This window comes from Eumetopias jubatus, unplaced genomic scaffold, assembly GCF_037043125.1.
Source record: "Eumetopias jubatus isolate StellerSeaLion01/CBP00866 unplaced genomic scaffold, mEumJub1_p1.0 scaffold_14, whole genome shotgun sequence".
NCBI classification, from domain to species: domain Eukaryota; kingdom Metazoa; phylum Chordata; class Mammalia; order Carnivora; family Otariidae; genus Eumetopias; species Eumetopias jubatus.
In genome coordinates, this window is record NW_028274820.1 from 55,302,903 (window position 1) to 55,327,142 (window position 24,240).

At 39.4% G+C, this 24,240-nt stretch overlaps 1 protein-coding gene across 1 annotated transcript in view; it reads left to right on the forward strand.

The window, feature by feature from the left end:
* The window catches only part of DNAH11 (dynein axonemal heavy chain 11), a 321,003-nt gene that overhangs the window by 104,598 nt on the left and 192,165 nt on the right, over positions 1-24,240 (forward strand). Inside the window, exons 30-32 of the mRNA XM_088018617.1 lie at positions 283-516; positions 18,140-18,271; positions 20,066-20,226. Coding sequence (XP_087874743.1) covers positions 283-516; positions 18,140-18,271; positions 20,066-20,226 — 527 coding nt within the window. The remainder of the gene's footprint in view (positions 1-282; positions 517-18,139; positions 18,272-20,065; positions 20,227-24,240) is intronic.

The window sequence follows — 24,240 nt, forward strand, 5'->3', positions numbered from 1 at the left end:
CGCCTGGGTGGCTCAGTCGGTTAAGCATCTGACTCTTGATTTCGGCTCAGGTCGTGATTTCAGGGTGGTGAGATCCAGCCCCACATCCAGCTTAAGATTCCCTCCCTCACCCTCTCCCCCCACTCATGCTCCTCTGTGCTCTGTCTCAAAATAAATAAATCTCGACTATAAACACAAACACACCTGAGGCCTCTCTGCATGGCTTTTAAGTCCATGGGAGGGTGGAATTATCTCTCTTCCAGAGTTAAGCCTGTGCTAAGTCATTTCAATTTGCGTCAAAAGGTGGAAACGTGGCTCCTGGGACTTGAAAAGACGATGCAGGAAACAGTGCGACATTCCATCACAGAAGCCATAGCTGCCTATGAAGAGAAACCTAGGGAACTGTGGATCTTGGAGTTCCCGGCCCAGGTTGCGCTCACAGGCTCACAGATCTGGTGGACGACAGATGTAGTGATAGCCTTCAGCAGACTGGAGGAAGGCTGTGAAACGGCCCTAAAGGACTTCCATAAAAAGCAGGTATTTTATAGATGGCATGATTTCAAGGCTTGAAGGGACTTGAAGAGGTTAGCATTCATCCCTCCATCATTTAGGGGAGTGTCTTCTGTGTGCCAGGCGCTATGCTCGGACTATTTCAGCAATCAATGATTTGACTTTTCTTTCTCTAGCTTTGTGTTATCTTTCTGGTTTGCTACATGGGTTAAAAAAAAAAAAAAAAAATCGCATCACTCATCCCCCAAGTCTCTAGTATATCACGTGTACTTAGACACTGTGCCTATTTCTGTCATTCTGGGTAAGACTCTCCATCTAGGTAATGGAGTATTTATTACAAAATATGTAGACGATTTGCATGACTCAGAGATGGAGAGCTCTTCGACAAAGACAGATGTTTTCATGTATTTTGGGTTTTGGTTAATTACAGATCACAGATGAGCAATTGTGGAAAATGATCTATTTCGAATTCCATTTTATTCACCCCGCTTACTCTGTGACCTCTACGTGAGCCTGCCCACTTAAGGTGTGCTCCTAGTTGTGGAACAGTTCAGAGATTTGGCCTTTTTTATTGGCTTTTAGATTAAGAGGATATTAGGCTGGAAAGTATTTAAATATTAGTGTGTTTATCTTTCTTATTTTCAGTGGATGAAGTGTGAATCCAGAGACATTAAATGATTTTCCCAATGTTGTACAATTTGTAAGTAACACTGGCAGGACCAGCAGAATTCAGAATGCTTTCCACTGCTTTCTATTGCTTGTCCTCTTAGCAGTACTTTTAATTCAGTCCCTGAAAAATCAAATAGATGCAGAGGGTGAAGGATACTTGTATTGTTAACATATTCAGGAATTTTAGGTTTTAGAGTGTTTTGATTATTTCTTTTAATTTTGCTTGAATCTTGAGTAGAGATCACCTGACTTTATTGATGTTATTAAAGAAGTCTTTGTATTGTTTCCTTTGGAGAGAAGTATATTCTTGATGTACATATTTAGGAAAAGAGGGCATTGGTTTATATTGACCAGGCTTTAGGTTACAAGATTGGATTTTCAAAAGTGACTGGTTTCCTCCTAGGGCAATAGCTCTACAGTTCAAGTCAATGCCACTTAGATGAGGAAGCTAAGTAGGTAATTTTTTTTATGAACATTAATAGTTAATTAAATTGCAATTATATTATGGTTTTATAAAAATAAGTTTCTGGTTAATTTGTTGATATCTTTGCATTTATTAAAAGTACTTTCATTATTGAAGAAAGGATTTTAAAAAAATTCTAACATCCTCTCAAATTTCAGGTATTATCAATCATTGCTCAAACTTAAACTCTTCATACGTATTGCTACTTTATTTTTCCCTTGCTTCATTTAATTCTCTCTTTGCTTACAAGATATCATTTTGTGTGATAATTAAATCTTTAATTGCTTAAAACAATAAATTATATGTTATGGATATTTCTTCTGTCAACTTTATTTTCAATGTCATGATTTCTTTATTAACGTGTGTTATTAAAGATTTAGAAGAAGAAAGTACAGGTTGAGAAAGAACAAAAGGAAAATAAGTTTTAGAAAACACCCATAGCCCTCATAGCTTCTCTTCCCACAGGTGACCATTGATGACATTTTGGCATATAGATGTCAAAAATTTTTCCTCTTTCTTTGTGAATGTGTAGACATCTGTCTGTCTCTCTATAAATATGTCCGTTTGTAGCTATTTACATAAATGTGTATTTGTGCTGCTATGTGTCAATTATCTAAACATACATAGAAAAAAATCTTTTTTTACATTTAATACATTTTGTTACTTTGTATTTTCACTCAATGTATTGTCTGCCTTTTTTGTTGCTGTAAATATATATCAAATTGACAATAAATATGGCCAAATAGTATCCCTTTATCTGGGTATTCCAGAATTTATTTCCTCCCTTCTCTAGATCTACTCTGATAGTCTGAGAGCTCATCAAGCACTGATGTAGGTTCTGTGGTTCCAGCAGTGAAGTTCTTGATTTCACGGTGCTTATGTTCTGGCTAACTGTTAATAGATCTTACCTCTTCCTCACAGGGACAAAATCTTTATTCTGATACCCACTTCCTATTTTACATGCTGCTGTTGAATTTTTTAAAAAGATTTTATTTACTTTTAGAGAGAAACCATCAGCAGGGGAAGGGGCGGAGGGAGAGAATCTCAAGCATACTCTGTGCTGAGCGCGGGGCTCGACGTGGGGCTCGATCTCACCACCCTGAGATCACAACCTGAGCCGAAACCAAGAGTCAGACACTTAAGCGACTGAAACACCCAGGCATCCCTAATTTAATTTTTTTTAAATCAATCATTTCTTGTGTTACTTTAAGTCTTAGATTTACCAACATATTAAGCAGTGACTTTGCTCATTATTTTTTTTTTTACCCCATTTCTTATTTTAAAATCCAGTTCCCTTCCTCCTGTAGTGTATGTTTTAGTGGTTTATGCCGTGATGGATAATAAGTAGGACATTTTCTGATCCCTTGTCTTTCTTTTGACTTCTTTCTTGATAGTTAAGGCCTAAAATTCTAAGTTGAGAATTATTTTCTTTCAGAACTTTAAAAAATATTCTGTTATCTTATGGCCTTCATTGTTGCTGTAAACTTTCAGGTCAAATTATTTTTCCTTCATGTTAATTGTGGAACATTTGATCTTTGGTCTTTGGCTGATTTATGATTTTTTTTCTTTTTGTGGTTGTGATGTTTTCTTCTACTGTATCTACTTGTAGATTTTTTTTCTGTTGCTTTTAAAATTTAGCCTGCTAAGTACTCTGTGAACTTCTTGAATCTTCAGTTACATGTCTGTCTTCAACTTTGGAAAATTCCCCTCCCTTTTTTCTTTGATTGATGCCTTTCTTCCATTTGCTCGATTTTCTTCATTTAGAATTTTTTCTGCTATATGTTGGACCTTCTCATGCCCTCTGTCTTTTAAGCTCTGTATCATATTCTCAAACTCTCCATTTTTTTGTGCTGTAACTTAGGTAATTTTTTGAATCATTTAATTATTATTAAATAATCTCTACAGCCAATGTGGGGATCGAACACCACAAGCCCAAGACCAAGAGTTGCATGCTCTACTGACTGAGCCAGTCAGGGGCCCTTAGGAGGCTTGTTGAATACCTCTTCCACATCACTAACTTGTTTTTCTTAGAGGGTAGTGATTAAAAAACAGTATCAAGGTCCATATTATGTAGGTTCAAATGTCAACTCTGCCACTGGTTTTATTAGCTGTGCTGTCTTGGGCACCTTACTTAACAACTTTGTGCCTCAGTGTTACAATCTGTAAAGCAGTAGTAATAATAGTGCCTTTATCACAGTATTGTTAGGATTAAATTAGTTAATAGATTTAAAACACGATTTTAGAGTGCTTGACCCAGGGGCACCTGGGTGGCTCCATTGGTTAAGTGTCCAACTCTTGACTTTGTGTTAGTCATTGTTGCTCTTATAAAAATAACAGTAACATTGGTGTCTAATGTGATGCATAATTAATTTATCACCCCATAATTTATCATAAAATTTTAAAATAGACAAAAATTGAAATGTATAATAATGTGTAAACCTAACACCAGGATTCTACAATTAACATTTTATTTTCTTTATCACATTATCTGTGCTTTATCTATGGCTCTATAGATCCCTCAGTCCGCCTTATATTTACAACTCATTTCAAAGGAAATTGCAGATGCCAGTAATCTTTACCTGTAAATATTTCAGTCTAAAAACTCATTTCATCAGTTTTGATTATTGTATCTCAGTTTCCCAAAGTTCTTTTTGGTTCTTTAAAAATGACTTGCCTATGACTTACCTATCTCTCTCTCTCTCTCTCTCATATTTTTATGATGACTTATCTCTTCATTATCATTTTTATTTTTTATCTGAATTCTTTGAAAGACATTTTTAATAGTCTCATTTAGACTGTTCTAATGCTTGTTCTTTTCAGGCTGGTTCTTCTGTTAAACTGAATTTGTTTTTCGTGCATTCATTTTTTTTTTTTTAAAGATTTTTATTTATTCATGAGAGACAGAGAGAGAGAGAGAGAGGCAGAGGGAGAAGCAGGCTCCCGAGGAGCAGGGAGCCCGATGCGGGACTCGATCCCAGGACTCTGGGATCATGACCTGAGCCGAAGGCAGACGCTTAACCATCTGAGCCACCCAGGTACCCCGTGCATTCATTTTTAAACTTGATCTAGGTTGGTTTTCTCTGTAGGAATTCCGTGTGCCCTGGAGAGAGTATGCATCCCCATAGTGTGTTTCTCTTCCTTGCTTCTTCTAGGTTTTGTGGTTGCTGGGTTAATTTTGTGGTTGGTTACTCAGTTGAGGATTTCCAGATCACATGGCACGGGCTTGAGGTTTTGATATCTCTAAAGGGACTTTTTTCCTCTCCAAAGGCTTTCATCTTCTCTGAGCTAGTCGGTAGAATTTTTCTAGAGTTCTTTATTAGACTATGTAAGACTCTGAGAATCTCAGCTACATGTCAGCATCTCAATTCCAACTCACGGCCTTGCTCAGGGAGTGTGAGAGGCAGGAGACAGAAATGTGTTCCTGTGTGGCAGTTTAAATCTCAATTTCCAGATGTTTGAATCTGTACCCAAATCCTACATTAGGCTTCCATGACATTTGCTACTGTCCTGGCTTTGAGGTGCATTCCTGGCATCAGGGACTATTACTCCCTCCCACCCACCCCTCCTCCCCCTGTCCCGTCTCCTTCCACCTCTCTTGTGTTCTGCTGTGGACTTTGCACATGGGTGTATTTTTGCTCTGTGTGTGTGTGTGTGTTTTAATAAAGGAGTTGCCCATTTGGCTTAATCCAGTACATTGCAGAGTGTCTTTTATTACTGTACTTAATACTGGTGACTAGGTTGGTTTTCTGTTTTTTGACTATCGTTAATAATACTGCAGTAAACAGCCTTGTATATACATACATACATGTTGTTCATATTTTTCTTTATTTTTTCAGGACAAACTTCCAGAAGTAAGAGTGCTAGGTTAAAGATATACCTCTTTTAAGCCTTTGGAACATTGTGCAAATTTACCTTCCCACTATGAGTGTGTGAGAGGTGTCCACTCTTTCCCCTGTTGGCAGCACAGGGTTGATTCTTTTTATTCTAATAGCTAAAGTTCTTCATATCCCAGGTGCTTCAGCATATTCCACTAATTAACAGAATTTATAGGGTTTTTTTTTTCCCCCTTCAAATAAAGTTTTCCATTCTGTTCAAGAGTTATGTAATGCTTCCTTTTCATGTTGGATGAGAAGCAGGCTAGAGGAAGGTTTATGAAGAAAGCATTTATCTGCTTAATTATGAAACACTTCTAGCACAAATTGAAATGTTTGACAGACCAGCCAACAGATGCCTTCAATACAGTGTTTCAATTTTGTAACTGATACTAATATGCATATTAGAGAAGCTAACATTTGAATACTGTTAAAGCCTTAGTGAGGTTCATGAGAAGTGGGTGCATCTAAATTGAAACCCCATTAGCATCCTCTCTTCAAAAATGGATGTAACCATCTGCTGGAGTTTGTTTTTAATTAACATTACTCCTAATACTGTGAGCAGTTTTTAAAATGAACATTATTAGTCCTTTAAAATCACTCCATTTTAAACTGAGATCAGAGTTGGCTATAATTGATCTACCTGCACAAATAATTTCTTTGCTTAGTCCTCATGTCCAAATTGTAGTGAGATAAATTAAGTAATTATTTTAAATTCTGTTTTCCCTCTTATGTGATTTTATGTGAGGTAATGTTGGGATTAAAGGCAAAAATACTGCATTTTGGATATATATCCCTTCCTTGCCAGAGTCTTAGAAAATATTACAGATCTAGTAAATTCACTTGCTCGGATTTGACAGGTCCTTGGCAAAAGTATTGTGTTCTGGAGGCTTGGGATCTGGTAAGAAGGATTTTCTGCTCTTCCTTTATTATTAAGCTGTGTGAAAATCATCAAAGAAGAGATGTAAACATTTTGGACTTGAAAAGCTAATTGCTGCTGTGCTGGGACATGACCCAGAGCGCTTTCAGTAAGACTCAAGATGAGCAATATAAGATCATTCGTCACTCCCCCATCACAAGGACTAAGAAATACATATAAGAAAGAGACTCTAATTTTGCTTCTTAGGGCCAGTGTTTGGCCTCACTTTTAGCCGTTGAGAGATTCTTTCAAAACCAGTTGGATACAATGTTGATAGTGTTCCTTATTCCAACTTTATTACATGAATAGGAAAGCTTATGAAGCCTGAAGCTATCCAATGTATACTGGACACCACATTTTTATTTTTGTCTCTCTAGAAAAGTGTAATCACATAACCTCGTGCTTCATAATGTAGCAGGAACCCATATGAGTGGAGCACATACTCTTTACCTCCCCTCTCATCTATTAAAAGAAAAATTTCCCATAATTTACCAATTTATTAGGCTTTTATTCAATGATTCATGAATCAGGCATCATCCAGTCTTAACAGAAAGGAGCACCAAAATGCTGATAAAGCAAGGGATTTTTATAGTCCAAGTGAGCAGGAACAAGGAAATTATACTGGACATTTGCTGATTGGTTAAATCAGCTTTACCTTCCTCATACGGAGCAAAGGGAAGTCTTGGAGCTGGGTCAGGTCACTTGTATGCAGCAGGCAGATGCTGACAGGTTGACCTAGGCCTGCCTTTCTGGGAAAGCTGAGCATAGAAACGTAAGTTTCAGTTTGCTGACACAGGGCGTTTAGCATGAGTGACTTCATCTTGGGCTTCATCTGGTTACTTTAACACAGCCAAAATTTTACTGAATGATAAGCAATAAAAAAAAAATGATATTGTATCTGGATACACTGAACCAGATACTTTGAGGAATGCCTAGAAGTTGACAGTAGTTGCGATGGGTCATTAAGAGCAGAGAAAACCACAGGTGAAACAAGAAGAGACTATTATAGAGATAAGCCTGTTTGATCCAGTGAAATTCCAGGGAAATGACAAACAGATTCAATAACAAAAAAGTCGGGTCCATGGTCAGTGTTAAGGAGTAAATGTAGAAGAGATGGACAGTTCTGTCTCCTGTACGTCCCAAGAGATTATCAGTGGGCGTGGTTGCTCCCAGGATAAAGCCCTGAGAATTGCGTCATAAATATTGTGGGATATCTGTTGAGGACTTTTGCCATGACTCCATCTTGACCCTAGAGCTCTAGTTGGGCAGCTTTTTCTTTGAAGGATGGGGTGGAAATATTTTTGTTTCTTTGGACCGTGTAGTTTCTTTCACATCTACTCATTTCTGCTGTTGCAGTAGGGAAGAAGCCATGGCAATTTTTAAATAAATAGGCATGGTGAGGTTCCAATAAAACTTCATTTATAAAAACCAGTAGTGAGCCAGATTTGTCTGATGGCCTGTGGTTTGCCAATCCCTGTTCTAGAGAAAGCAGCAGAACTGATCCTGAAGTAATTCAAGATCTCCACAGTGACAGATGTAAGAGAAGGAGATTTATTATCCACATATGCCATGTGAGTCCAGTCTAATCCATAAGCCCAAGAATTGTGTCTTTAAATAGACCATAACATCACTTTTTTTAAAAAAAGATTTTATTTATTGGTCAAAGAGCGCACAAGCAGGGGGTGCGGCAGGTCAAGGGAGAAGCAGGCTCTCTGCGGAGCAGGGAGCCTGATGTGGGACTCCATCCCAGGATACTGGGATCATGACCTGAGCCAAAGGCAGTTGCTTGACTGACTGAGCCACCGAGGTGTCCCCATAACAACAAATTTTTGTAGTTAAGAGGAGAAAAAAAAAAAAAAAAACATTGGCGGGGTGGGGAAGGAGAAGGAAAAAATCACGGAAAGGAACCATAACTTCCTATGAGATTTTAAAAAGATCGTATAATACTACGTGTGACTTAATGTTTAGCGTAAAAATTTAAAATAAATGGATGATTTTTCATGAACACTGTTTCTGAAATAGATTCAAAATGAGGTCGAAATTTGAGTAGACTACGTAACCACAGAAATAATTGAAATGGTAATCAAGGCAGTTGAATTTGCATACCTACCCCCTAAGTTGAGCCCTGCTCCAGTGGTTTTTATCAGACATTAAAAAAAAATACATGCCATGTTATATCACCTGTTCTAGAGTGTAGAAAGATGGAATTTTTTTAATTCATTTTATAAAGTTCTAATAAACTTGATAGAAAATGCAGGCATTGACAAAGTACAAAAGAAAATTCTGTCAGCCAATCTCATGAATTTTTCACTTAACACTGTTTGGAGACCATCTTCTGTGGGTCTCAAGTTTTGTACATTTTTTGAGCAGAGGAACTTAATGCCTTTGTTCTAGGCTATCTTCCAAGGATGTTTACTACACAAACATTCTTGCAAGATAGTCTCTATAGCGTTTCTCTCCAGAGCAAATGGTAGATTGGCTTACTGTCCAGTAAAATAAAGAAAAAAAATCTCCTTCCAGGGCTAAGTTCAGACATGATTTTCCTTTAGAAACTAATATTTGGGTTCCCTAAACTCAAGTTTCCTGTCCTATAACACAACTCATTGCATGTACAAGGATTATGTGGCTCTTTTGGGGTTATCCTTTAAAAGTTGGGGATCAGGGACGGGTGCAAGTGTTGATACTTGATACTTACTCAATGCTATTGGTGTGACTAATGACCTGTCCTTTATCCGTGACCCAGAGGCTCTGTGTCTTGTGCCTTAATCTGAGCCAGGCTGACTTGAGCATACAAGTAGGGTAACATCTCAGACTGTTCTCATTTCTTAACAAGCATGTTGTTGCATGTGTTAGAAGTTCATTCTTCTTTGTTGCTTAGTATTCCATTGTATAACTATACCACACTTTGTGTATCCATTCTGTTGACTGACCCTGGGGTTTCCAGTTTGAGGCTACTGTTTCTAAAGCTGCTTGGAACATTCTTGTCCAAGTCTTTTGATAGACAAAGATTTTCCTTTCCTGGGTAAAATAACAAAAATTGAAATTGCTGAATCATAGAGAAGGTATATGTTTACCCATTTAAAAAACTGCCAGACAGATCTCCATTGTTACATTCCCATTAACAAGGTGACAATTCTAGTTGCTTTGTACACTGGCCAATATTGAGTGTCATCAGTCTCTGCAACCGCAGACATTCTAATGGGTGTGAAAGAGTATCTCATTGTGGTCTTAACTGGCTTATCTCTAATGTCTAGAGATGTTGAGTAACTTTTAACATGTTTATTGGTATTCATATATCTTTTATTGTGAAGTGTCTGTTCAAATAACTCGCCCAGTTTTTTTGTTTGTTTTTAATTGGGATGTTTGTCTTTTTATTGTTGGTTAGAGGATTTCTTTATTTGGTTACAGTTCCTTTGAAGGAAATGAACAGACTGCTCATTTTATTAATGGTATATTTGTGAGTGGAATGTTTTCATTCTGATGTATAGTGTATCAAATATTTCTTCTGTGATTGGTAAGTATTGTGTCATGCATAAGAAATTCTTATCTCAATGTCTTGAAAAGATTCTCCTGTTTCCTTCTAGGTGCTTTATGGTTCTGGGTTTTTCATTTAGATTTGTGATCCATATGTAATTTTTTTTTCTTTTCCATTTTATTAACTTGGCACCTTGATCAAAGTCCTATATAGGGGTCTATTTCCAGACTCTTCTGTTGTATTCATCTGTTTTTATGTTTTTATGCCAAATCCAACTATTAATTATTATAGTAAGCCTTGAAATCATATATATATATATATATATAGCCTCCAACTTAGTTCTATTTTTAGATTTTTTTCCAAAATTGTTTGGGCCATGGGCCAGTCTAGGTTCTGTTCATTTCTACATAATTATCATATTGTTCATTTTTAGAAACCTAATCTTTTGGCCTAATTAATTTTAACTAGGATGACATCAAATATAAATAGGAATGTTGGGAGGGTGGATGTCTCAACCATGATGCATCTTGTCTAAGAACATGGTATATGTCTTGACATACATTATCTTTAACGTCCTCTCAAAATATTTTCTGTGGTTTTCATGTCAGGGTCTTGCACATTTCTTGCTAGACCTAATTTTAAATAGTTGCTATGTTTTGTTGCTTAAAAATTTGTTTCCCAATGTTTGTGGCTGGCATATAAAATAGGTGGATTTTTTAATATTCACCTTGTGTCTTAGGACTGCCAAATTTGCTTAATAGTTTTAGTAAGTTTTTTTATAGTTTCATAGGGCTTGCTGTGTCCATGAATATATCATCTGTCAATAATAACAGTTTTATTTCTGGTCTCCCATTCTTCTTTGCTCTTTATTCCCTTTTCTTGAGTTACTGACTCAGCTAGGACCTCCGGTGCCAGGTTGAATGGAAGTAGAGCAGACATCCCGGCTTATTTCCAGTCTCAGGGAAGCATAATTTAAATTTTCACCATTAAGTGTGATAATTGCTACAGGTTTTTGGAGATGCCCTTTCTGAATTTGAGGGAGAGCCCTTCTATTGCTCTATACTGAGAATTTTTATCATGAAGAGACAGAACTTTTTCAAATCTGTTGAGATTATTCATATGTCTGCCTCTTCTATTGTTACTGTGGTGAATTTTTGAATATGAAGCCAACTTTGCATTTCTGAAATAAACTCCACTTGGCTAATGATGTATTATCATTTATATATGTATATTGTATTTTTGCTGGGTTTCATTTGCAAATACTCTGTCCAGGAATTCTCTACATATGTTCATAAGGGATGTTTATATGTTGTTTCCTTATAACACCTCTGCCAGTTTGGGCATCAGCATTATGCTCTTTAAAAGGAATTGGAAAATATTGTATTCTCATGTATTTTGTGAAAGAGTTTACAATAGAAATCACTGGAGATACCATCTGGGCCTGGAGTTTTCTTTGTGGATCATTTTTTAATTATAAATCAATTTCTTTTATATATATATGTAAATACACACTGCTCTCTAGCTTTTTTTCTTTTTTTTCTTGCATCACTTTTGAAAATTAGTGTTTTTCAAGGTATTTATCCATTTTATCGAAGTCAGGGACGGGCACATTACAGCCCTCTGGCCACATCTGGTCCAGTGCCTGTGTCTGTGGATGCTTTAACACCACCATGGCTACATGGAGTCGTTTCGATAGAGACCTCGTCTGGACCTTTACAGGACATTTACTTTCAGCCTTGATCTAAGTTTTCAAATGTATTGGTGTGAATTGGTCTTCATTTCTTAACATTATCCTTAGCACATCTGGAGGATCTCCTATCATGTCCCACTTGCATTCCTGGTGTTAGTGATTTGTATTCTCTCTCTCTCTCTCTCTCTGAAATCAGGCTTTCTCTGTGTTTATCATTTTTATTTACATTTTCAAAGAACTAACCTTTGACTTTGTTGATTTCTGTCTCATATTTCACTGATTTCTGCTTTCTCTTGATGACTTCTGTCTACTTACTTTAATTTGCTCTTTTTCAAGTTTCTAAGGTGGTGGTTTATTGATTATACATCTTTTTTCTTTCTTAATACAAGCATTTGAAGGAAACTTTACAACTTGATGAATAATATTCACTAGAAACCTGCAGAGAAAATCATGCTTAATGGTGAAACTTTGGAATCCTTTCCATTAGTGTCAAGAATGAGGTAGTTCTATGCACTGTCACTGACGTTCATTGCTCAATATTGTGCTGGGTTTAGCAATATGATTAATGGAGAAATAGGAAATGAACAGTGAAAAGGAAGGCCACAAACGGGGGCTCCACAGCACATGCCGTGATGGTGTCAAGAGAGTATGGGACCTGGGTTTCTTCGGCACTTTGCTTTGTTCCAGTTGAAGAGAAAATCCATTGCTTCTGATTCTGCTAAAGTGGAAACATGGGTGGTTTTCAGGATTCGAGATCCTTGTTGCTGTTGTTATAAAACGAAAAGAACATTACTTCTGTGTTATGTCCAGTTGGAAAGGGATCAAAGGTTTTGGTAGCTGACCCCTCAAGTGCTATAGTAATTACACAGCAAAGTTCGCTGACGACCATAAGCTCAGATCTTACCACTGCAACGGAGGGGCACTTCCAGCTTCTCGGCCACTGTGGCTCAGGTGTGCCTCAGTTGGGAAAATGCCTTGCTAGATGCTGGGGAAATTGCATGCTTCTGCTGCAGGGAAGATATTCTTCTTGTGTTGTGTTATTTAAGCCTCGAGCATTTAGTGGCATAGTTGTTTAGGTTCACATTATATGGTCTTTTCATACCACAACACCACAAGAGCTGGGTGGGTCAGGACAGAATTGAGAATCAGCCACCATCGTGGATCAAGAACCAGCCCTTTTCTCTGACCTTGAGTCTGTGCCTGAGACCTTCCTTCTTGGTGAGTTCACCATCATCCCACCAAGCAGGTGGCCCTCTTTGTGAACACCTTATTGTCTTAGACGTCTCTAACATACAAACGTCAGTGGTGGTCATGATTCATGTGGGTTTTTGGGCAAATGTTTCCATTTGTATCCAAACAAGAGAATTCATAGGTGGTGGATACCTAGTTATTTCCCTTCATTGCCAGAATCATTATAGGTCAGCTATTGGCTGGCCAAAAAGACCTGGTAGTGAATAATAGGTTGTCCACATGGGAAAGTTTTGTGTTTATAAAATGTGCAATAAAATCCTAGAATCAGGTCCTAAATCCTGGTTCCACTGTTTAGAACTGTGTGATCTTGAGCAAATTCTCTTATATAAAGTTGGAATCATGGTCGTACTTTCCTCATGGTGTTATTGTGATGATTAAAATAGAATCATATACATATATGCTTTATGTATACACATACATATGCACACACACAATGCTTATTAGATAGTAAGAGCTCATTAAATATCAGCTCTTGTTATCTGATGCTGCCATCAGAGAGGAAGTAGATCAACCATGATGAGCTGGTGTGCAGCCCTCTGCACCACTATCTTGTTGGAACGGAAGTGAAGCCTCTGTTGGGAGCCATTTCTCCACCTGTGCTCAGGTCTCTTCTGAAATGGACTCTTGGGATTCCCTGGCTGCCTTTTCTACTGTGTCTTCCTATTCCCATTCTGTCTCCTTGCTGTCAGCGTTTAAACATTGCCAAGTCTCCCATTGCCTACAAACAAAATAACCAGCGAAAACTCTTCCTAGGTGTCGCCTCTCCCATTTCTGCTCTTACCCTGTGACTTTTATTTATAATCAAGCTGTTTGACCTAAATACCGATACTTGACTGTTTTATCTTCTCATTCTCATTCCTCTCAATGACCCAGTTCTACCACTTGACTGAGTCCCTTTCTGTGTTGTTGTTAGAAATGCTTCCTCCTATTTTAATACTCTGTCCTTATTTCATGTCTGTTTGAAATCTACTTCATCATCAATGTCCTGGGCTCTTCAGTTTTCTTTCCTTGCTCCTCTTTGTGTCTGTCCCTTGTGTCTCTGACTTAGGTGCCTGTGTCTTCTCACCACACCACACCTCCCTGCTCATCGCATCTGCTTTTACGGCTGCATCATTTCTTTCGTAAGATGCTCATGACTGTGACCTTCAGCTCGAACCTCTCTCCTGAAGCATGACCAAAAGTCATGCAAAAGGCTTCCATTGGATGTCTGACAGGCATCTCCAACCTAGAACATGGAAAAGAATATTCGCTCTTCTTCTCAAACCTGCTTCTCCAGTGTTCCCAAGTTCAGAAAAACATACCCATCGTCCTTCATTAGTTGCTCACCTAGAAGCCCATTTGACTTTTCTTTTGCCTGCTGTCCAATCAGCCACCACATCTCTTCAGTTATCCTAAATATATCTGTTCTCACAGTTTCCTCCACTACTTTGTTAATATCCTGGTCCCAGACACACTTTTTTCTCACCTGGATGACAATAGCATTCTGCTCTCAGATCTTTCTTCTCTAGTCTGGTTTCCCTCCAATTCATCATCCTACGGGTAGAGAAGTCTTGTAAAAACACAAATCTAACTATCACACTTCTTAAAACTCTTCAGCAACATCTCATTGCCCTTGAAGTTCAGACTCCTTAATAAGCCGGCCAAGCCCTGCACGTCCTCGAGCGTATGGTCGACCTGGCCCCTCCCCTCTCCCGTGTGAGACTTGTATCAGTTCCCTGATGAGCTCACCCTGCTGTCTCCTGGCTGTTCACACATGCTGCCTCTGGTGGCTTCCACCCTGCTTTTCTGGGGGGCCAGCCTCTTAGTTTTTTTTACATCCTAGTTTATACTCATCCTTTAAGTCTTAGCATAAATACCCTTTCCTCCAAAATGTCTTTCCAAGCCCTTGATGTGTACTATCATAGCACTTTCTTTTTATACTAGCAAAAGGATTCTAATTATGTATCTGAGTTCTGCTTTGACTTGTAACCTCTGGAAATAGTCATCACATTTGTGTTACCGTGTCACTGAGAGAAAAAATGTTAATGTGGTATGGATTGTTGCTGCCCGCCCGCCCTCCCTCCCTTCCTTCCTTCCTTCCTTCCTTCCTTCCTGCATTCATATGATGAGTGTGTGGTGAGATCATGCCTTATGCTGGCCGCTGTACTCGGGATTGTAGGACTGGAAAAGACAGGTAAGGGCCTTGTTCCTTTAGAGCTTAGAATCAGGTGGAGGAGACAAATAGTAAATAAGGAAATAAGTAAGTGAATGATAGGATACTAGTAAGTACCATGAGGAAAATAAAATAGGAGCCTGTAGAATAATGGGGTGGGGGTCATAGTAAATGGGAAGGCCGATCTGAGGAGGTGATTTTGAACTAAGATGAATGATGAGGGAAAGCCAACTGTATAAAGATAAGAGGGGAAACACCTCCAGGAAGATGAAACCGTTTCTCTGGCCTTGACACAGCCATGGTGGAAGGACACCAAGGCCAGTACAGGTGGAGTGATGTGAGGTAGGAGAGGAGGGGTGGGAGGTCATGGAGGGCTTTGTGCTCATGAAGGGGAGTTTGGATCGTATTTGAGGGTAGGCTTCTTTCTGGCTCCGGGTATATGCTGTGCTTAGGCTCCAGCCAAAGGCAAGGTGTACAAGAAAAAGAGCCACTTGTGTTTCAAGGTGGGGCTAGGCTGTTGACTTGAGGCAGACATCCATGGTCCTCCCAGAACATCACCTAACACTGCTTTGATCGAGGGCAAGAGTAAGTGCTGATTACATGAGACGGTATGTATTTTTTAGAGCTGCCCAGGTATGTTTTATATGTCACAGGCCATAAACAGGTATGCATTTATAGTGTGACCAGATGGTGAGAGTGCCTGAGGCTGCTGCCCCAGTGATAGACATTTTATCACTTTATTTTTGTGGGCACAGAATTTTATTGCTTACAAGAGAGCATTGCCAGGAACGTGGAATCCTGAGAGACAACATCAGATCCCCAACATAGGAAGCTGAGCGGATAATGTTGACGAGTTATATTTTTAATCCTCTTTCACTTGACTGAACTTGGGTGACAAATGAATCAATAAAGGAGAAATCACAGGGTGTAGGAGCCTCAGACAAGACAATGCATGTGAAAGCACTTGGAATTATAAATGTTCATACAAGGCATAAGATCTTATTACTGTCGCTATAGCCCATTCTTGTTAACCGAATACCAGAACTGGTGTAAGATTTGAGACCATAAAGCCTGGATATCTTGACCCAGATGAGAAAATAGCCAATGCCAAAATACCTCTTTTCTAACCAACATGCGTATGAACTTTGTTGGTAAACTTCGATGTGCATAAGCTAATTACATTCGTTAATGTACTCAGCAAACACTGAGTACATGCTATTGGACAGCCAGCTCCTTAGAGGTCCCGGGGACCAGGTAGTGTACTAGACAGTTGCAGATGTGCCTCCGTGGAACCTAAAATCTCAGGTACACTGAATATGGCATATGTGAAATAATGATCACCTCTTGTTTTTTTTATCATGTGGCTACCTTTTATAGATGTAAAGTATTAAAAGCAGATAAATACTTATAAGGATGTTGTATATTCTGAATGTCTAAAGTACATACTTTTTATTCCTTTGAAACCAACCTTCCATTGGGTTTAAGTCTCTCTTGAATGCCTCTTGGACATGGATTTCTCTACCTCACAGGTGGTAGGTGGCTCTTTAGGGGATGGGACCAGTAAGAGCTCAGGCTCTGAAGGCAGACTATCTGGATTTGAACTAGCCCTCTCACGCTAATATGCCTGTGACTCAGTTTCCTCATCTGCAGAGTTAGGATAGTAATTGGTTTTTGTGAAGATTGAATGGAATGATACAGGCAGCCTGGTTAGTGCCTGGCACCTTGCATATTCTGATTGAATGTGAACTGTGCATGTTCTGGTTACTGTCTTTCTGCCTTCCTTCTGCATCCTCACTGGAGTTACATAACCTTCTCCAGTTCAGCTGCCCAGCAGGCTCAGGGAAGTCTGCAGTGCTGGCTGTTTTCTGGGATGTGATAATAGTGCTGTGGGGAGTGTGTTTTTGACAGTAGGCCACAAAGGTTTGAGAGCCTCTGCTGATGTGTCATATTCACTCATTACCAATTCTCTCAGGAGCTAACAGTTTGCAATGGACTGTCCTTTGCAGAGTAAAAAAGGAAGAAGGCAGTACTGTTTTATTCTGTGTTACCCTGAAATAGGGCAGAACTGGGGTGGGTGGGGTTGGCTAAGAAGCCTTGAATAAAGCAGGCGTGCTCTGAATAAATAACCATGCTAGCAAAATGACCACCTAAGGGAGTATCTTTAAAAGCTTCCTGACACAATTAACAGTAAGAAATACTTTGTATCAGATCTAGTTTACACACATTATGTATACATACTCAACAGTCTGAAACTGAAAATTTCACAAAACAATACATATTCTTCTGTAATGCACCATTTTCTATTCCCTGTCATTCCATTTCGTTCCCTTGCATTCTGTGAAAAGAGACCTGTAGTTTGAAAAATATTGATATAAGAAATCAATGAACCTAAGAATAGGGGTGTAAGAAGAATTAGAGCAATAGTCTTCAGCTATACATTGTAAATATTTTCCTACTAACCTATCTGCTATGCAAACACAAACAAAAAATACCCCCAAATAATGGGGTACCTGGACGGCTCAGTCGGTTAAGCATCCAACTCTTGGTTTCAGCTCAGTTCATGATCTCAGGGTCGTGGGATCGAGCCCCGCATCAGACTCCACACTCAGCCAGGGTCTGTTTAAGGATTCTTTCTCTCCCTCTCTCTGCCCATCCATCGTGCACTCTCTCTCTTTCTCTCTCAAATGAATAAATAAATCTTAAAAAAAAAAACAAACCCAAATAACAAAAACCAAACAAAAAGACGACTTGATATTTAGTTCTTCATGTACTTTTAGAGGTGAGCTCAGTTTGACCTTTTACAATTTGTCATCTTGTCTATCCCAGCAAAGTTGGGGACTCAACGTCATGAGGATGAAGAGTCAGTCCCGTGCAGCCGGGAAACCCTGCTGCTAACCTCTGGCTTTGTCGTCACGCAGTTGCCTGCCTTCTTGAGTGTCAGCTCAAGGGGATGGGGGTGGGGGTTATAATATTTATTGTATTTAAGTAATTAATTTAGTAACATCCCTTCCTCCCTCTCCTCCCCCCGGGTTGTTTGAGGGCTAGCTGAGGTACATATTTGAAAAGGTTTTGTAAACTAGAGGGGTCTTCACAAATAAGACTGTTGGGCTGTTAGACTCTATATTTGTAATCTTTATCTTTTTACACAATTTCTTCTAGATTTCTCAGTTGAATACCCTGATTGCACTTTTACTGGGAGAACTCCTACCTGGAGACCGTCAGAAGATCATGACCATTTGTACCATTGACGTCCATGCCAGAGATGTGGTGGCCAAACTTATTTCTCAGAAGGCAAGTTCTTCATAGAAATGCCATGTCTTTTTTTGTTGTTTCCTAAAGGTGGTTTTTATTATTAAGAGTACTTCTGAGGAAGTCATTTTTTTATGTTGTGTATTTTTAATGCGTCCTGTGAGGTGAGTTGTACTTACTAAGAGTGACTTTGATTGGAGTTACCTAGTTATCCTCATGAGAGTTAGCCCACGTGGTACCCCACAGACTTCCTCCAAGTCAGGAACTTCTAACGCACATCATCCAAATGATTAGCCCAGGGTAGGAGAACCTCGTCAAGTCACCGTGTTCATTCCCCTGCCTTCACACTTTGCTGCATGTCATCATCTTGGTCCTTTGGCCTGTGATTATGACCCATGCGGCTTCCAGCCTATAGCATAAAGATTGTCATTTGAACCATCTCTGTGTGCCTTTGCTTTGAAGAAAGACAAATATTGGTCACCCCTTGTCTTTTTAAGCCTAATGACAGATTTTAGAGAAGTCATTTTCTAATCCATCCAGGGCATTAATATCATTCTTATCTCTTTACAAAGCCTTTGTGTCTCTTAAATACCGGCAGTGTTTAACGTGAAAGAATTTTCTCAGCTTTCTTCTAAAATACGTTCCTACTTAGAAATGTCACAAGTGTGTTTGTCTCCTGAACAACGTTGGCTTATCATGCCTATCAGCTGCTTTCTCCACACCCCCTTTTTTTTTTGTCTCAGGGGGGTGGTACTCTAAAGCAAGACTGTTTCTTTCTCAATTTTGAATGCATGTATGTGTTTTGAGATGCTTCTTGTTGTTTTGCTAGTTGTTTTTCAATTTACTAAAATCAAAGTGAATTTTAATTCTCTCCAGAGAGTGCAAGCAGTACTTGGCGTAAGCCATAAACATAAAAAAAATTCTTCATCCAAGTTCTGGACCTTTAGTGAATAATGTTTAATTGCTAATCCAAAACTGATCCTTGCAAAATGCCACTTACTGTGTATTCTCATTTTGATAATGAACCATTGATAACTACTCTAAATATGACCTTGTACCTTCTTACATATTATGTTTTATCAGTGGTGATTACTTGCAGTAGGATTAATTATGATTTAAAACATGTCCTTTGTATTCAAAGAGGTAAAGATTTTGCCTAATTTCTGATCATTTAATATGCACAAATGTACAGTGTTGACATTTATGTAGCTGTCAGAACATGTAGTAGATAATAACTTTGATAACTTAAATGGTCCCTGAGAAATCCTAGGGTCACAAATGTATGAGACTGAAATTATTTTTTCAAAGTGGAAAAAGAATGGATAGGCTTGAGTAAGATAAAAAAATAACAATGAAAAAAATACTGTAATTTGATTGACTGAAAAACAAAGTGGGAAACGTCTGTCCTAAAAGTAAAACTGGGTTTAGAATGGACTTTGTTGAAGGTACAGTTTGTTGCTATCTCTGACACGCAGAAATGACGGATTATGTGTTTGACTATGGAGTGTATTTTTCCATCTGATTTCACTGATACGAGTATAAAGTTAGAAAAGTGATCAGATCCCCTAGACTGATTCATAAAAGGGGGGGAAAAGCCTTGCTTGAACAAATTGATGTTGTTTTACAGTAAAAGCCTTCTTAAAATGAAGACTTACGACATGTATTTCTGATTGAGTATTGAACCATTTACATGCAACTACAACATGCAATAGCATACAAGACATGGCCCTTTTGTGAAAGTCTTAGAGATGCAAATCAGCAGGATTGGTTGGATTAATAATTTGTTGCCTCAAAATGATCAGTGTCCTGTGTGTAATGATCATGTGATGTTTTCAGGTTGTCAGTCCCCAAGCCTTTGCCTGGCTGTCCCAACTTCGTCACCAGTGGGAGGACGTCCAGAAACACTGCTTTGTTAATATTTGTGATGCCCAGTTCCAGTACTTCTATGAATATTTAGGAAACAGTCCTCGGCTAGTGATCACTCCTCTAACTGATAGGTAAGAGTGAGAAGTTGGAGTCCGATGGGAAAAAGCGAGCTGGAAAAGTCCCCTAGTCTGGGTAAAGGTGTGTGAGTGAGTTGGAACTGAAATAAGTAAGAGAAAATGATGAACAAACTAGAAAGGTATGAAAGCTATGTGTAAATGAACTAATGAAGCGACACAGTAAACGTTGACTTTAGTTAGAGATAAGTTAAAGAGAACCAAATTAGAGAAGCAGAAGTATACTAGATGGTATATAAATCATGAAATCATGAGCAGATTAATATGGCGGAGGGCAACACTCTTGATCACTGAGTCCATTCTCTCTGATTATCTATGGCTAACATCCTGATACCAGGGTTTATAACCACCTCCCACGCCCGAATCCCTTTATCAAAAGTGTAACATAGGAATTGCCTACATGGTGATTCATTTTTGAAGAGTTACCTACAGTGAAAGGAAGAAAAGAGCAGGAACATCTGTTAAATGATTTAACCAACACTTAGGAAGCATGGTGCTGAGTACTCCTCCAGAATTAAACAGGCAGGGTTCCTGATCTCATAGAATGCGCTTTCTAGTTGACTGTGGCATGTGAGTGTCTGGGAATGAAGAGGAATAATAAACAAGTTAACCAAGTTATTTTAGATGATTATGTATGCTATGACTAAAATAAAACAGGGTGATACATCACACAGTATCTTGAATGGAGAGTCCACTATAGATTGTGTGAGTTGGGACCTAAATGATACCAGGGAAGCTTTGCAAACATCCTGGGGCAGAAAGTGACAGGCAGAGACAAGTGCAAAGTTGCTTAGATGGGAAGGAGATTGGCCAGTTCAAGAGATGGATACAGAGCCAGAGCATGGAACATGTCAACGCTATCTAGAGCAATCTACACATTCAGGGCAATCCCTATCAAAATACCATCAACTTTTTTCAAAGAAATGGAGCAAATAATCCTAAAATTTGTATGGAACCAGAAAAGACCCCAAATAGCCAGAGGAATGTTGAAAAAGAAAAGCAAAGCTGGTGGCATCACAATTCCGCACTTCAAGCTGTATTACAAAGCTGTCATCATCAAGACAGTATGGTACTGGCACAAAAACAGACACATAGATCAGTGGAACAGAAGAGAGAGCCCAGATATGGACCCTCAACTCTATGGTCAGCTAGTCTTCAACAAAGCAGGAAAGAATGTCCAATGGAAAAAAGTCTCTTCAACAAATGGTGTTGGGAAAATTGGACAGCCACATGCAGAAGAATGAAACTGGACCATTTCCTTACACCACACACAAAAATAGACTCAAAATGGAGAAAAGACCTAAATGTGAGGCAGGACTCCATCAAAATCCTTTAGGAGAACATAGGCAGCAACCTCTTTGACCTAAGGCACAGCAACTTCTTCCTAGACACATCGCCAAAGGCAAGGGAAGCAAGGGCAAAAATGAACTATTGGGACTTCATCAAGATAAAGATAAAAAGCTTTTGCACAGCAAAGGAACCAGTCAACAAAACCAAAAGACAACCGAGAGAACGGGAGAAGATACTTGCAAATGACCTATCAGAGAAAGGGCTAGTACCCAAAATCTATAAAGAACTCATCAAACTCAACACCCAAAGAACAAATGATCGAATCAAGAAATGGGCAGAAGACATGAACAGACATTTTTCCGAAGAAGACATCCAAATGGCCGACAGACACGTGAAAAAGTACTCAACATCGCTTGGCATCAGGGAAATACAAATCAAAACCTCAATGAGATACCACCTCACACCTGTCAGAATGGTTAAAATAAACAAGTCAGGAAACGACAGATGCTGGCGGGGATGCGGAGAAAGGGGAAACTTCCTACACTGTTGGGAATGCAAGCTGGTGCAGCCACTCTGGAAAACAGTAGGGAGGTTCCTAAAAAGGTTGAAAATAGTTACCATACAACCCAGCAATTGCACTATTGGGTATTTACTCCAAAGATACAAATGTAGGGTTCCGGAGGGGTACGTGCACCCCGGTGTTTATAGCAGCAATGTCCACAATAGCCAAACTGTGGAAAGAGCCAAGATGTCCATCAACAGATGAATGGATAAAAAAGATGTGGTGTGTGTATACACACACACACACACACACACACACACACACACACACACTGGAATATTATGCAGCCATCAAAAGGAATGAAATCTTGCCATTTGCAACAACGTGGATGGAACTGGAGGGTATTATGCTGAGTGAAATAAGTTAATCAGAGAAAGACATGTATCATATGACCTCACTGATATGAGGAATTCTTAATCTCAGGAAACAAACTGAGGGTTGCTGGAGTGGTGGGGGGTGGGAGGGATGGGGTGGCTGGGTGATAGACATTGAGGAGGGTATGTGCTATGGTGAGCGCTGTGAATTGTGTTAAGACTGATGAATCACAGACCTGTACTCCTGAAACAAATAATACATTATCTGTTAATTAAAAAAAAAATAGAGAGCCAGTGTGGCTCAAGCATGTCAAGGGAGAGGGGGTTACCATTACTAGAAGTTCATTGCCACTTGACTCTAAGTCAGTATACACACAGAGTCAGAATGCTGTAGAGATAAGGATCTGTCACATTAATAAGGAGTTCCCTATCAGTATTTCAGCCTCTGCTGAATTACTTGGTGGTGGGGAAGCCTATTGACTCATTGGCATTCCTGAAAGGAAAAAACATCTCAAAATCACAGGAGTGTTCCCAGTTATGCAGTATATAACCGTACCATACAATTTATCTGGGAGTGAAAGTGTAGACAGTTTTAAATATGTCAGTAAAGCTGGCTTCTGTTGATGTTCCTGGGAAGTCCGTGAGATTCTGCCACAAGCTTTGTGATTGTTCTTGTTTGTATTAATCTGCTCATGAGTTCATCACTGATAAATTGTAATTCTGGGTTTTGTTGTTGTTTTGTTTTTGTTTGTTTTAAGATAGAGAGCATGCCTGAGCATGCAAATGCAGGGGGAGGGTCAGAGGGAGAGGGAGAAAGAGAATCTCTAGCAGATTCCCTGCTGAGCCCAGAGCTTGATGTGGGGCTCGATCCCATGACCCTGGGATCATGACCTGAGCCGAAACCAGGAGTCGGACGTTTAACCAACTGAGCCATCCAGGCGCTCCTGTAATTCTGTTTTTCTAATTCACTTCTCTTTAACTTGTCTCTAACTGAAACTCAGTGTTCACTATCTTAATTGGTTAATTTATGTACATCTTCCAGTGTGAGACATTAAAACTTGTACCTTGACAAAATCACTTGAGAATCGTCAAAACTGCAGACGCTAAGAGTCTACCGCGTCCGCGCCATGATAAATAAAGCTGAGAAGAAGGGAGGCATGGGCTGTAGGAGGAAGAGACACTTGAAAGTGTGCCAATATGTGAGGACTAATAGCTTATTGGCTTTTTGATTTAAAAAAAATCACTATGTGGTTTGTTTGCCAGTTAAAAGGAAGCTGAATGTTCCTTTTGATGGAGTGAGTGGTGCTGCAAATGTTCACTTTGCATACATTTCTTTTCCATTTCACTTTTTGGGTTGTTTACTAGTTCTTTACCTTCACACAGTAATGCCTTTCAGACGTGCTGATCACATCTCACTTGATGTTGACCTTCCCTCTGTGGGGTAGGCGGGCTGCTTGCCTGTGTGGGCAGGTTGAGAGACGGAGGTCAACAGCATGTAACTGAGAGAGTTAGGAGCAGGAGCACAGGTGGACTGGTTAGGAGCACAGAAGGCTGAGCTGTTACCAAGAGACCCAAGATAGAACGGCTGCAGTTCCACAGAGGCTGGTGTGACACTTGGGTCACAGTCCAGAGGAGAGCGGTTCCACAGTATAGCCCGGCACGTGGCCAACATGCCACATGTGACTTCCACCTTCGTGTCAGCCAGGGAACAAGGGCAAAACATCTAGACAGGGTTGTTGTGGGATTTGTACATGGCATCTCAGCACAGAATATGTTGCTTGGAGCTTGGTCACTGGGCAGCTCCTGACTGGAAGGTGGTACGAAAGGTCATCTGCAGCAGAAGAC